This window comes from Alternaria viburni (assembly GCF_023758015.1).
Source record: "Alternaria viburni strain BMP 2772 chromosome Unknown scaffold_16, whole genome shotgun sequence".
Classification (NCBI taxonomy): domain Eukaryota; kingdom Fungi; phylum Ascomycota; class Dothideomycetes; order Pleosporales; family Pleosporaceae; genus Alternaria; species Alternaria viburni.
Genome location: NW_026055785.1, coordinates 72,816 through 84,415, shown reverse-complemented (window position 1 = coordinate 84,415; position 11,600 = coordinate 72,816). Strand labels below are relative to the sequence as shown.

Genomic DNA, 11,600 nt, shown 5'->3' with positions numbered 1-11,600 from the left:
ACGTAGCTAAGAATGACGCGATTATGTTTGTGGAGCAAGTAGATGGCATGCTGCAAGTTGACAATCAATTCGTGAGAGGCCGCGGTTCTGGCCTAGCTTGACGCTAGCGCGAGTAAGAAAGCGCATTGCATCACTGGTCGCTGTTGCTTCTTCACCATCTAGGGCATTCATCTATTCCTCTCGAAATGTGATTGTTGCCTGTATGGTTTGCGCCGGATCCTAACATGACTCTATCTTGACCCTGGACTACATAACGGTCATCGTCTCTCCTCTTTCAGTCATAGACTATGCCCTAGAAGCCTCGTACGATATATCCCTCCTAGATGCCGTCTCGCCCGGTGTCATCATCTCGATTTCCGACTCCGATTTACCGGCCTTGACATACTTCTGCTTGCCCATGGTATTGCCCAGCGCAGGGAAGCACAGTCCCGGGTGGAATACTGTTTGCGCCGCCACCGTAATCGCAATCATCACGCCCTCTAGTATGATGAACTCAATCTCGTTACGCATGAGTTCACCTCCCCAGCCTCCGAGCAGTTCAGGAATGCGATACACGCATCGAACGAATATAGCGGTGTATGCGACTACAACAGCGCCGCAGAAGAATCGGAAGCGTCGGTTTGACCAGAGCCTGAGCGCCGAAGCAGAGAGCTGATCGCGACGGTGGTAGGTGCGGATACTGTACTCCAGTACGAGGAGACCGAATATCACCAGTACTATTCGGTTGTCAGATTATTTTCAAGGTAAAGCATGCGAGGTCAAACTTACCAACAACCTGCCAGATAATACCTGCAATCATGAGGTCCGTCCCAACGTCTCCAATGTTCTCGCCTGGGTCTGCCGTGGCCGCCAGCGCTCCACCCGCACTCTGCATGACCAACGAAGAGATGTCGCAAGCGATGAAGATATACGTGTACCAATTCGGTCGGACTCTGCTCCACTCCTCGCCAAATTGGATGACCACATGCTTAAGTGTCAAATAGATACCAGCAGCCAAGAAGGCAGGCGCAAAGATGACTACCCCAACTGTTAGCAACAGGTTCTTCCCAAGCCAAAGTGCAGAACTGCTTACGCATGACAATCTGAATAATGAATCCAGTATTGTCCCAAGGATTTCTATTGAGCATAATCCTGCCAATGTACCCAAGGCATTCTGCCAAACAGCCCAGTCCAACGCCGATCATGTACGTCCATGTCTTGTGGCGGATACCAAAGTAGAGCTGAGTGATGAGGGCGAGCCCGAAGAAACCCGCGAAAAAAGTATTGGCGGCAAGGTCCGGTGTGTAACCGTAGATGGTCGCCTCAACTGGACACTCAGGCGAGACATCAATGCAGAGTTCGGTGTCGCCCATTGTTATCGTTTTGGTATGCAGGAGCCGATGTAAAGGTAGATTTGTCTTATCGAATGGTTGTAAAGTTCAAGAAAGAGTTTCAGATGAGCATGCCTTGAATGACACATCCATCTACTCATATATGTACTACTCGAGATGCGCAGATAATCGAGTTGGTGGCTTGCACTGCCATAATGATACTCCTCCATCATCGCCTGTATCTGTACGCACTGCTTGCAATTCTAAATCAGGAGTCGCATGTCGAGTCGCGTATGCCCATTATGGACCGTCTTGCGACGCGGGGCGTAAGTCGCAGACATCCCTGCTCCACTTTTCGGAGGGTTATGGCTTGGAGCTTCATCTCTGCCTAGGAATATGATGGCTGAGTAGGATTCGCGCGTTGCCTTAGGGGTCGGGAGGCCTAACGGGCCGTGGCGCAGGCGAAGCAACTTTCGTCCATCTCAGGTCAGCTTACGTTGATCAACTTTCCGCTCTGTAGCCAAGGCTGAGGGCTTGACATGGTACTAACTCCTTATAGGGCGTCAGGCGAGACATTTAACGCGGCCTTCGTATAAGATCACAGTAACGCGTGTGCGTCGGTGTAGGCGACCAAATGGCTTTCACTTTAAGATGACTCGCTATTATATGTGAGCATACGACAGACAGACTCAGAAGGGACGAGAAATAATTAAATGGTTTCTTGATTCGGAGTGATTATGTGCAGTTATGTACGGTAGTCGCTATATACTACAGCTTGTGGCTGCTCATCGGCCATACACATCGTAGTTATGGGCGTTGATCAGCGCCATACCCTCTTTCCTGTATGTGTCCGGCTCCAAGTAACTCGTGACATTGGCGTCGAAGACCATGTCCATTGGGTTGGCGTTATCGTACGGAGCCCACATGGCCTCTGTTCCGTTGTAGTCGTACGTCTCCCTCCATGCGTTGGGGTCAAGGTCGTGGATGAAGCTGACCCAGTTGCTGTTCATGAACCTGGAAAGATCGCGGTAGCTCTCTGTCTTGTTCTCGAACGGAGGAGCGGCAGCAGGCAGGTAGCCGACACCCTGTAGGTTGAGGAACACGAAGGAAACCTCCTGGAAATGTGTGACACCGACTGCGGCGGGAAGGCCAGCCGGGATGGCGTTGAAACGGTAGCAGTATGCAGAAACATTGGCAGCAGCCCATGTCTCGCAGGTCAATCTGCGGTTGGCGATGAAGACCTGATCACCAAAGTATGACGCTGAGCGGCGATACTCCGGTCCCCATTCAGGGCCCAGCGTGAGGTTACCCAAGCTTTGAATTACATTGACCGAAGGATCGTTAGGGTACGCTGCAAGTAGTTGCTCAGTCAGGTTAGCAGGAACTCCGTCTGCCATGATGAAAGTGCGAAGATCCTCGGTGGAGTTCACAGGCGCAGGGCTGAAGGCTGAGCCCTCATCCGAGTTGGCACCCGAAATGATTGGGACATGAACGAACTCGCCTGTGTTAAGCTGGAGCGAAGTGCGCTTCTGGATGAAGTCACCATCCAGACAAGGCATGAAATTCGTGATGTTGAAAGTCGGAGTTGTCGTGTTGAGTGCAGTGTTGAGCTGCTCTGCGGGCAGCTGGCGGAGACATTCAAGTGGGCTGGTGGTGTTTGCGCAGTTTGTTCGGCGAGTGAGCTCGTTGTACATGTCGGCGTATCCTACTGCTGGGTCGGGAAGACGGCCGAAGTTAACAGGGTTACCACTCTGTAAGATAGCACCACGGAAGAGCTTGTCATCACGTCCACTGTAGGCTGTCAAGTGGAAGCCAACAGACGCTCCACCAGCGCTCTCGCCGTATATGGTAACTTTCTCTGGGTCACCTGTTTCCTGTCAATTCATGGGCTTCAAGTGTCCCAATAGAAAAACGTACCTCCAAAAGCTTCAATGTTCTCCTGTACCCATTGCAGTGCCAGGCGTTGATCCCTCAGGCCGATATTGAGGTTGCCAGTGTCCCTGACTTCTTCACTTCCACTCAGGAAACCCCAGGCAGATAGTCGGTAGTTGATGGTAACACCAATGATAGGCTTCCCAATCTTTTGGGCGTTCTCCACGGTGAAGGACATGTTGTAGCGCTGATCGATACCTCCTCCTTGGAAGAAACCGCCTCCATGGATCCAGAATGCGACTGGAAGCTTTTCCTCTGCACTGCATCCTGCTGGGCGGATAACGTTCAGGTACAAGCAGTCTTCCGATATCTAACATGACGAAACCAGGTCAGTGCATGCGAACTGGCTCTTTGGTTTGTTCGAAACTTACCGGGTAGTTCCATTGATCAGACCCATATCCGTAGCACTGCAAAGTCTGTTAGCCATGTGTTATACGTCAGGCAAAGGTATGTACCTCAGTAGAGTACTGCGTCGCCGGCTTTGTATCATCCCAAGTAGCATTGAGGCTGACAGGGTTTCTGAAGCGAAGACTCCCAACGGGCGGTTGAGCATACGGAATACCCAAGAAGAAGTCCTGATCATATTCGGCAGAGTGTGTGCCGACATAGGTTCCGTTCTTCGTCTGAGCGGTGGGTGTAGCAGCTTCGGAAGCTGCTAGGCCGAGGAACAGCGCGGCCGCTAGAGAGTTGCGCAACATCTTGACAAGCGATGACAGATGGGATCAAGCCCAAGCAATCGGTAACCTCAGCCATGCTTTATAGTGACAACCCTTAGCTCGCTGTCGCTCGGTAGCCTCGTCTCGGGGGATAAAGGTCGTGTCGAACAGCGCGACTAGACATCTGCCGCTCCGTCCTTGAATCCGGGGTATGACGGTTTTGCACGCCAAAAATGAAAATGGTCCGAACCGAGGATGGAGTTTTGCGGGGATCATGACATCGTGACGCTCGTTGGTTTTCTCGGGAGGTGGAGAAGCGTGCGCGACCGGACTTGCTATTGGACTGCTCCAGCCCGGTGTTTACCCGCAGACCTCTAGATGTCTCCTAGCGTAGCAATCTGGGCGATGCTGTGGGGTGCAGGAAAGGCACACACCAACGGCATTTCTGAATCTGGGGCTCAGACTTTCCCCGGTGTTTTGGCCCCCAGAAATCCTCTCCTTTCCACTTTGATCACGGCACATGATACACGGGATCTTTGAGATACTCTCATGGCATTGAGTGAAGACGCACATACCAAATGCACAGTAAATACTGCGATGCATACACGAGACAGAAGGCCTACAAAAGCACTCGGCAATTCCATCGGAGGCACTACGGCATTCTACCACCGGAACAGGAGTCCGCTTCATGAGGCTCTTCTAGCGACTCAGCTTTCTATGCTATCGCCAAGGTCCTTACTCGGTAGTATTGGTAATTGTGGTGTATATCGCGATCCATCCAGAACCGCCTCACCAGAAGTGTCTTAGTCCTTTCTCCTCATTCGGTGTGTGAGAATTTTGTCGCCGCGACAACTCCATTCGGTCTACCATCCGTGCGACTTGACACAGGCAGGTACATATGCGGCGTTTTGATTGAGCTGGCCATCAATGGTCCCGGGTAGCAACCGCATGAGAATGGGTGAGGGCTCCGCCAGGCTAGTTCTCCCAGGGAGCTTGGAGTTACGACCCCATGTACCTCCGAACTACAAGCAGCCGCTGGTCCCTTCGAAGCATAGTCCACAATGTAGAATTGTTTCGAGTCTAGTTCCATCACACATCAAATCAGTCTCGAAAGAATTCGCCGTTGATCGTGTGTAGTGAGTACTTCTGTGTGTACTGACAGATCATCAGTTTAATTACGTGGTATCATCTAGAATATACTATTATCCGCGCAAGTGAACGGCCCATTCAAAGTGCTGTTGGGATCATTGTAGATGTCAATAAGCGCCTTCAATGATGTGTATAGTCCTCCTATCATCAGGAACAACGTCACCATCATGATGCCGTAGTTGACAGCGGCTACCGCCTTCTTCCGTGGTGAACTCCATTGTGTCTTCCAGTTCAGATGTAGCCAGAAAATGCTCGTGAGCCCAAAGGTGAACCACGAGATGAAGATGGCAGACGAAATGTTGAGGATAGATGAGAAGATGGGTATCGCGTTCGAGATGACGAAGGAGACAATCCAGAAGAGGGCACCGAGGCCAATCCAAAGGGTCCATGTAAGGGTGTTGTGTACGTTGACAGCCTCGGGCTTCATGTTACGCATGATAGTTATGTACTATATTTACGTCAGCTTTGTCTTCTTTCTCACGGCAGAAGAGATCGTACCATAAACTTGATGGCAGTAATACCGATGATCAGGCCAGTTCCCAGCACAGAAGGGATAAGAATGCCGTAGGCAATCTTAGCTGTCAACTCTGGCGCAGAACCAAGCGCGGGAGATGTAACTGCATCGCCTGCCAGGCCGTAGATGACACAGGCGACCACGATGTAGATTACGACCTCGAAGGACTTCTGCATAAAAAGAGCAGGGGCGAAGTCCTTGGATGGGTCTCGCATCTCGGCCATAACGCTGATGAAGCTTTGGTTTCCCGCGAAAGCAAACGCGACATTGAGCAAAGCATTGACGGCCTCGACAAAGCTAGGCTTTCCGACCAGGACTATCTTGGCCTCGAAACCTGGCGGAGCTTGTGGTCCACCGACACCAAGCGCGATCATGACGATCAGAACTGCAGCTACGATGGAAATCGTGCAGACCCAGCTAGCTGCGGCTGCAAAAGAGAGCTTTCGTGGGATGCAGAGCAGCCAGCAGAGAATATGAGGGAAAGCTAAGAAAGCCACCGTGCAGAGGGCATGACGCGAAAGCGTGTTGAGTGCGACCGACAAAGTGATGTTTGCCGAAGCGCAGATAAGAACGAGGTTGAAAACAAAAGCGATTCCAAGGAAGCACTCGAATGGCTTGCCTCCGACGTACAACGCGCAGTCTACCAGATTGGTGACCATGGGGTATTTCCTGTAGAACTGGAGAAGAATGTAACCGCAATAGGTCGTCAGACCACCGAATCCGAGGATTGCGATAATTCCGGGGATCAGACCGAGCGTCTTCAAAGCGGAGGGCAAGCTGAGGATTCCGATTCCGACTTCGATGGTGATCAGGATCACACACGCTCGCCATCGGCCCAGTGTACGGTAGTTCTCTCCAGGAGCATTGGGATACTCGGTCGCTCCGGCAAATCCATCGCCTGTCCATCCCGTCGTTATGTCGGTGTTGTGTCCGTATGCCTCCATGTCGTCTTTATCCGACGCGGTTGTGTGAGAAGCAACATCGCCGTTGGAAGGCGTTTGGGGCTCTTTCTTGAGGAAGGCTTTTAGACCCATGGTTGAGGTTTGGCCGTAACAACGTGTTACAGGGTCTCAAAATGCAATGAACAAAATGTAGCTCGGTAGCGAAGAGCGGCGACGCTGGGTCTTTTGAATCTCCTCGCCTCCTGTATCGGACCTCTGGGTCATCATCCTAAGACGTAACGTGTGCTAGTGGCCGAGCAGATCCTGGGTGATCGCCTCCCGGCGACTAATGCACATATTGACTTAAATTCTGGGTAGCATGACGCACCTCAAATGGATCCGCTGTCAAGCCTGCCATAGCGGAGTGTAGTTTGTGGGGGAATGAGCACGAGGAGGCTACATGCGGCATAGGCATCAGAAAACATCCTCGCTGCGTAGTGCCAGTGCAGAAAGGGTCCTGAACTTTTGTGAGAAGTGTGGGTCATCGTGAGTAATAGTTTGCGCTGAGACGTGACCGTGTCGTCGCGAGCTCCACATATCACGTAAAAGTCTTCGAGAAATTCTTCGTGCCGGGATTGGCCGCTTGGCAACGTCGTGGAGCCACCCGAAAAGCGGTGCTAGGTGTGACGTATTAGCTGAGCATGCTAGATGTCTGTCATCAAAGAGTTCGTCTGAGTAGTGTGAGAGATGCAGTCGACAAGGTGATGCCGTGGTCAGCGGGAGGGAGGTGGGACCAAAGCGGGCGCTAGAGACTAGGCTGGTGCTCCCTCTAAGGCTGCATGTGAGGCGGCACGAGGCACGCGACAAAGCACGCAGTCGTAATGCTTTCTGTTGCACGGAATTCAATACTTTCAGAATGTGTAGTTATCGTAGCGGATTCGATCGACTAGCCTCCCTTCTGTCTCATCAATGTTAACACGACACTTACGAATTGCAATGAAAGCTTCTCGTCCGTTGAACTAAGTGGCTGGTAGCTGCGATCATTCGCAAGCGCACACATTTGCGTTGACACCCGAACGCATGATGGTACAGCTCCGAGGGCTGCGAAATGTTTCGGAGACTGTATGCAAACTTCTCATCGCGAGAAGATAGCGTATCGAGGCTGTAGCACTGCATCTAAGCTGGTGGTGTTGCAAAAAGGTACGGCTGGGTCTTGATTGGCTCGAATGCAGGGCAAGAATTGGCTCGTCCTTGGCCGTCCGGGGCCTGAGGGTGGTTTTGGTGTCTGGACATTCCACGTTGTACGTGGTACCCGGTTCGTGGAATGCCTGGAGAAAAGACTTCGGGAGACGATGCAAAACTGGGAAAGCGATTGTCATCGCAAAGATGACGTTCGACGGATGATCAGTTGATGGTACCCGAACAAACTGAGCCGCGGAAACGGCCATTCACACTAAGTCGCTTCCAAGTTTAGCGTTTGACTATTGCCACCGCGCCTTGTGGGGCTCACCGGGGAATAGAACAACAAGGTTCCCCAATGTCGCTCCAGCGGCATCTTTGCGGGAAAATCAGCGGGTATGTGAAAGTCAAGTAGACATCGAGATGGACATTCGCGAGTGAGAAGGCCTTGTGTTGAGCAGGCCGATGAGTGTAGATGAAAAAGCAGACAAATATGCTCGCCAAGGACTGCCGATCGTCCCGTTTCTAGTGCACCCGCTGGTTGGACGGCAGGTGGCACCGACCCAGGTGCCAGAACTTTCCCTCTTCTACTCTCGCTTTCTTGTACCACACACCGCCATCGCACAACCTTTGTTCACGGCCTTCGTGCGTCTCATTTTGTTTGTTACTGGGTGGTTCAAGGCCAAACGCAGAGAAAGCTCTACTCACATAGCAAGCCACCCCCGAGCTAGACGACGACTGCGTGTTGGCGAAGCCGTAAGAACCAAATCAGGTTGCAGAATGTCATTTCTTACCAAGAACCGAAGAACAAGCCCTCAAGATGCCCCCGAAGCCACCCAAGACAAATTTCCCGCCGCTCAGCTCGGCCTCCTAGGTATGGTTTTCTCATGCCACCGACACTAGTTGTTGTTCGCCCGAGCCTCGCACTGACAGCACACTCCAGCGCTGGTTCGAGTCGCAGAGCCAATTGCCCTTACTTCGATACTCCCATACGCATGGAAACTCGTCACCAACTTCCAAGTTGGGTCCGAAACGAGCGCACCGTTCTTTGCCGGTCTGCTCATCTCTGCCTTCTCGCTCGCCGAGGCATGTTCAGGCATGTATTGGGGCTCAGTCTCCGACCGTATAGGTAGAAAACCCGTTGTCATACTTGGATGTCTTGGGACAATGTCCTCTTTGCTACTTGTTGGCTTAGCTCCAAACTTTTGGGTCGCGCTCCTTGGACGAATCATCGGCGGCGCACTCAATGGCAACATTGGCGTCATCCAGACCATGGTTGGAGAGTTGGTCAAGCGACCAGAGCATGAACGTAAGTGACCACAATTACTTCTGTCAGGCGTTGCTAACTAGAAACAGCAAAGGCGTACGCTGTCATGCCATTCGTCTGGAGCATTGGTACCATCATTGGCCGTAAGACAAGATCATTCCATCGACTCCTGCTTATTTATACTAACTACAACAGCGTCTATTGGTGGATACTTTGCTGAGCCTGCTCGTAACTTCCCATCTGTCTTCAGCCCCACAGGTCTTTTTGCGAAGTTCCCTTACCTACTTCCAAATATCATCTGCGCTTCCTTGCTTCTGCTGTCCATCTTCATGGCATACTTCCTTCTAGAGGAGACTCACCCGGACAAACAGCCACGAGGCTACTTCGAACAATACGATGCGGCTGTCGCAGAGACACCTCTTCTGCCAGCTCAAGGCGCGACGGCCGATGCGTCGGCAAACCTGACCGCGGAATCTTACGGCACCTTCAACGCCGTGGAAGTCGAACACGATGAGATCTGGCGGGTGCGCTCTAACGGCGACTGGGTAGAATCTCCGACGAGTGAGAAGGTCTTCACACGTCCAGTCATCATGTTCGTCGTCGCGCTAGGTATCTTCACGTACCATTCCGTAAGTCTTCTAGTCCATCACAACGAACAGCTGGCTAATTGTATACCAGATGACATACGATCACTTGCTCCCCATCTTCCTCCAAGACAAACGCGCCGACGATGACATGAACGCGCTCGACCTTTCGCCTTCGTCATTGGGAGGTGGGCTTGGCATACCCATCCAGAATGTGGGTATTATTCTTTCCCTCAACGGCATCATCCAGCTCGTGATCCAGGGGTTCGTCTTCCCTCTACTGGCGGATTGCTTTGGCGTATGGCGTCTGCTTCTCATGGTCACACTGGCACATCCGATCGCATACTTTATTGTTCCTTTCTTACAGCTTCTTCCTGAGAACTTGGTCTATCCTGGTCTGTTCGCTTGCTTGACCGTACGGAACTTGACGTCGATTCTCGCCTTCCCCCTCCTTCTGATCATGATCAAAGAAGCTACGCCCGACAGATCGCATCTTGGAAGAATCAACGGGTTGGCTGCATCTACCGGTGCTGCCTGCCGCACAGTAGCAAGTCCCATCGCCGGTTTGCTCTACGGCCTCTCTCTCGAGCTTCACTTCACGCCTTTAGCTTGGTGGGGTTCCGCTCTGGTTGCAATTTGCGGAGCTCTTCAGGTGCCCTTTCTCAATCGCGCAGCGCATGAGTGTCACGCTCGAGTGCGTAACGTGGCTAGCGACTATCTGACCAAGGAGCGTCGTCGGAGCGAAGTGGTTCGCATTGTAGTAGAAGATCAAGAGTAATCGGTGCAGCAGGTCTCGCGCATTATAAGCATCAGTTTGGTTATAGACGAGCAGTTGGCATGGCGTTTTTGTTTGTTCGTTTTTCCATATCGACTTGCTTGTAAAAAGCGAGCTTGATCCTCGGCGTCTTGGGTACAACGGCAACGATACCAGAATACAAGGCATTGGCGTTTAGCATAGGTCTATTGGCGTTTACTGTATTTACATTGGCATAGATCACAGTTACCATTTACATGATTGGCAACAAGAACAATACGACACATTTTCCACAGGCCCAAGTCACAGTAATTGCCGTTGTCGAGTGTGCAGCTGAGAGCACTGGGGTAGAACATAGCATAAAGTCAGTCGTTCATGCGAGGTCCTCCATCACGGATGAATTCTTGAAACGGCTGGGATGCCATGGACACGGGAAGTACGAGAATAGCAACGTGTCAGGACTCTCCGAAAGGGCAACCCGACAATACCCCGAGGTAGTGAGATGTAATCGAAACAGCCCTTCAGCTAAGGATGGAGTATTGTTGCCATCTACTGTGCTACTTCACTATAATCTGAAAGCCTCGGACAAACCCAAGTTCAACACATAGCCGAGTTCGCTTGTGTACTCGTGTCGTGACAGCTTGTAGCACGGTCCATCGCGAGTCGCGAACACAAGTGCCGTCATTCCCGCGCTCACGAAGCCATCGTCTGCGCCTGTGTTCCGAGCTGACACCGCCACTCCCGGCCGTTCACGACATCTTTTTGCCCTGTTCCACACGCTGCAAGGTACCCGTGCGCCATGTCTCTAAAGCTTGTTGTCTTGTCCTTGCATGATGCGCAATGTCTGAGAGGCAGGCAACCACAACGTCCATTTAGAAGTCAGATCAGCTTTTCGATAGTGCAAAGTATTGATTCGCAGAGGGATGTTGAGTTGTTTGCGGCCGATGAATCGCGCATTTCCATCCATGGGCTCGCTTGCCCGCCCAACTCGACCAGAAGTACCTGAGGTGTTAACACGACGAGCCGATGGCTTTCCCACGGCACTTCAAAGCTCTCGTTCATGCCACGCTCCTTCTAATAAAGCAACCAAGCCTTTGAGACACGACCTTCCGATGGGCCTAGGATGTATGTCACTCGAAGCTTGTTGTTCCTGACGCTCGTTGGCCGCAGCGATGGCGGAACACCCATGAAACACGCTCGTGCATGTTCCTCAGAACGACAGCGTCATGGCTATAGTTGGTCGGCGGCTCCGCCCAAAAAGGAAATACAGGCAACGGAGATCGACTCGGCTAGGCAATACGGCTCTGGACGGATGCAGGAGAATGAACGGAGTGGAGACGATGCAGGAGGTGAGCAAGAATGGATCCCTCCAGA

General features: G+C 52.0%; 4 protein-coding genes across 4 annotated transcripts; 1 reads left to right on the top strand and 3 right to left on the bottom strand.

The window, feature by feature from the left end:
• Positions 1-285: 285 nt before the first annotated feature.
• J4E79_007347 (uncharacterized protein) lies at positions 286-1,352 on the bottom strand (the record flags this gene model as incomplete). Its single annotated transcript, XM_049356214.1, has 3 exons — positions 286-716; positions 769-1,017; positions 1,073-1,352. The coding sequence occupies 3 exons, from the start codon at positions 1,350-1,352 to the stop codon at positions 286-288; spliced, it is 960 nt and encodes a 319-aa protein (XP_049209101.1).
• A 743-nt stretch (positions 1,353-2,095) lies between these two features.
• On the bottom strand, positions 2,096-3,940 carry J4E79_007346 (uncharacterized protein; the record flags this gene model as incomplete). The annotated part of the gene is made up of 4 exons (XM_049356213.1): positions 2,096-3,177; positions 3,228-3,552; positions 3,614-3,649; positions 3,698-3,940. The coding sequence occupies 4 exons, from the start codon at positions 3,938-3,940 to the stop codon at positions 2,096-2,098; spliced, it is 1,686 nt and encodes a 561-aa protein (XP_049209100.1).
• Positions 3,941-5,087: 1,147 nt separating this feature from the next.
• J4E79_007345 (uncharacterized protein) lies at positions 5,088-6,595 on the bottom strand (the record flags this gene model as incomplete). Its single annotated transcript, XM_049356212.1, has 2 exons — positions 5,088-5,495; positions 5,546-6,595. The coding sequence occupies 2 exons, from the start codon at positions 6,593-6,595 to the stop codon at positions 5,088-5,090; spliced, it is 1,458 nt and encodes a 485-aa protein (XP_049209099.1).
• Positions 6,596-8,401: 1,806 nt separating this feature from the next.
• On the top strand, positions 8,402-10,250 carry J4E79_007344 (uncharacterized protein; the record flags this gene model as incomplete). Its single annotated transcript, XM_049356211.1, has 5 exons — positions 8,402-8,495; positions 8,565-8,930; positions 8,978-9,031; positions 9,084-9,517; positions 9,567-10,250. 5 exons carry the CDS (start codon positions 8,402-8,404, stop codon positions 10,248-10,250), a joined length of 1,632 nt encoding a protein of 543 aa, XP_049209098.1.
• Positions 10,251-11,600: the final 1,350 nt, after the last annotated feature.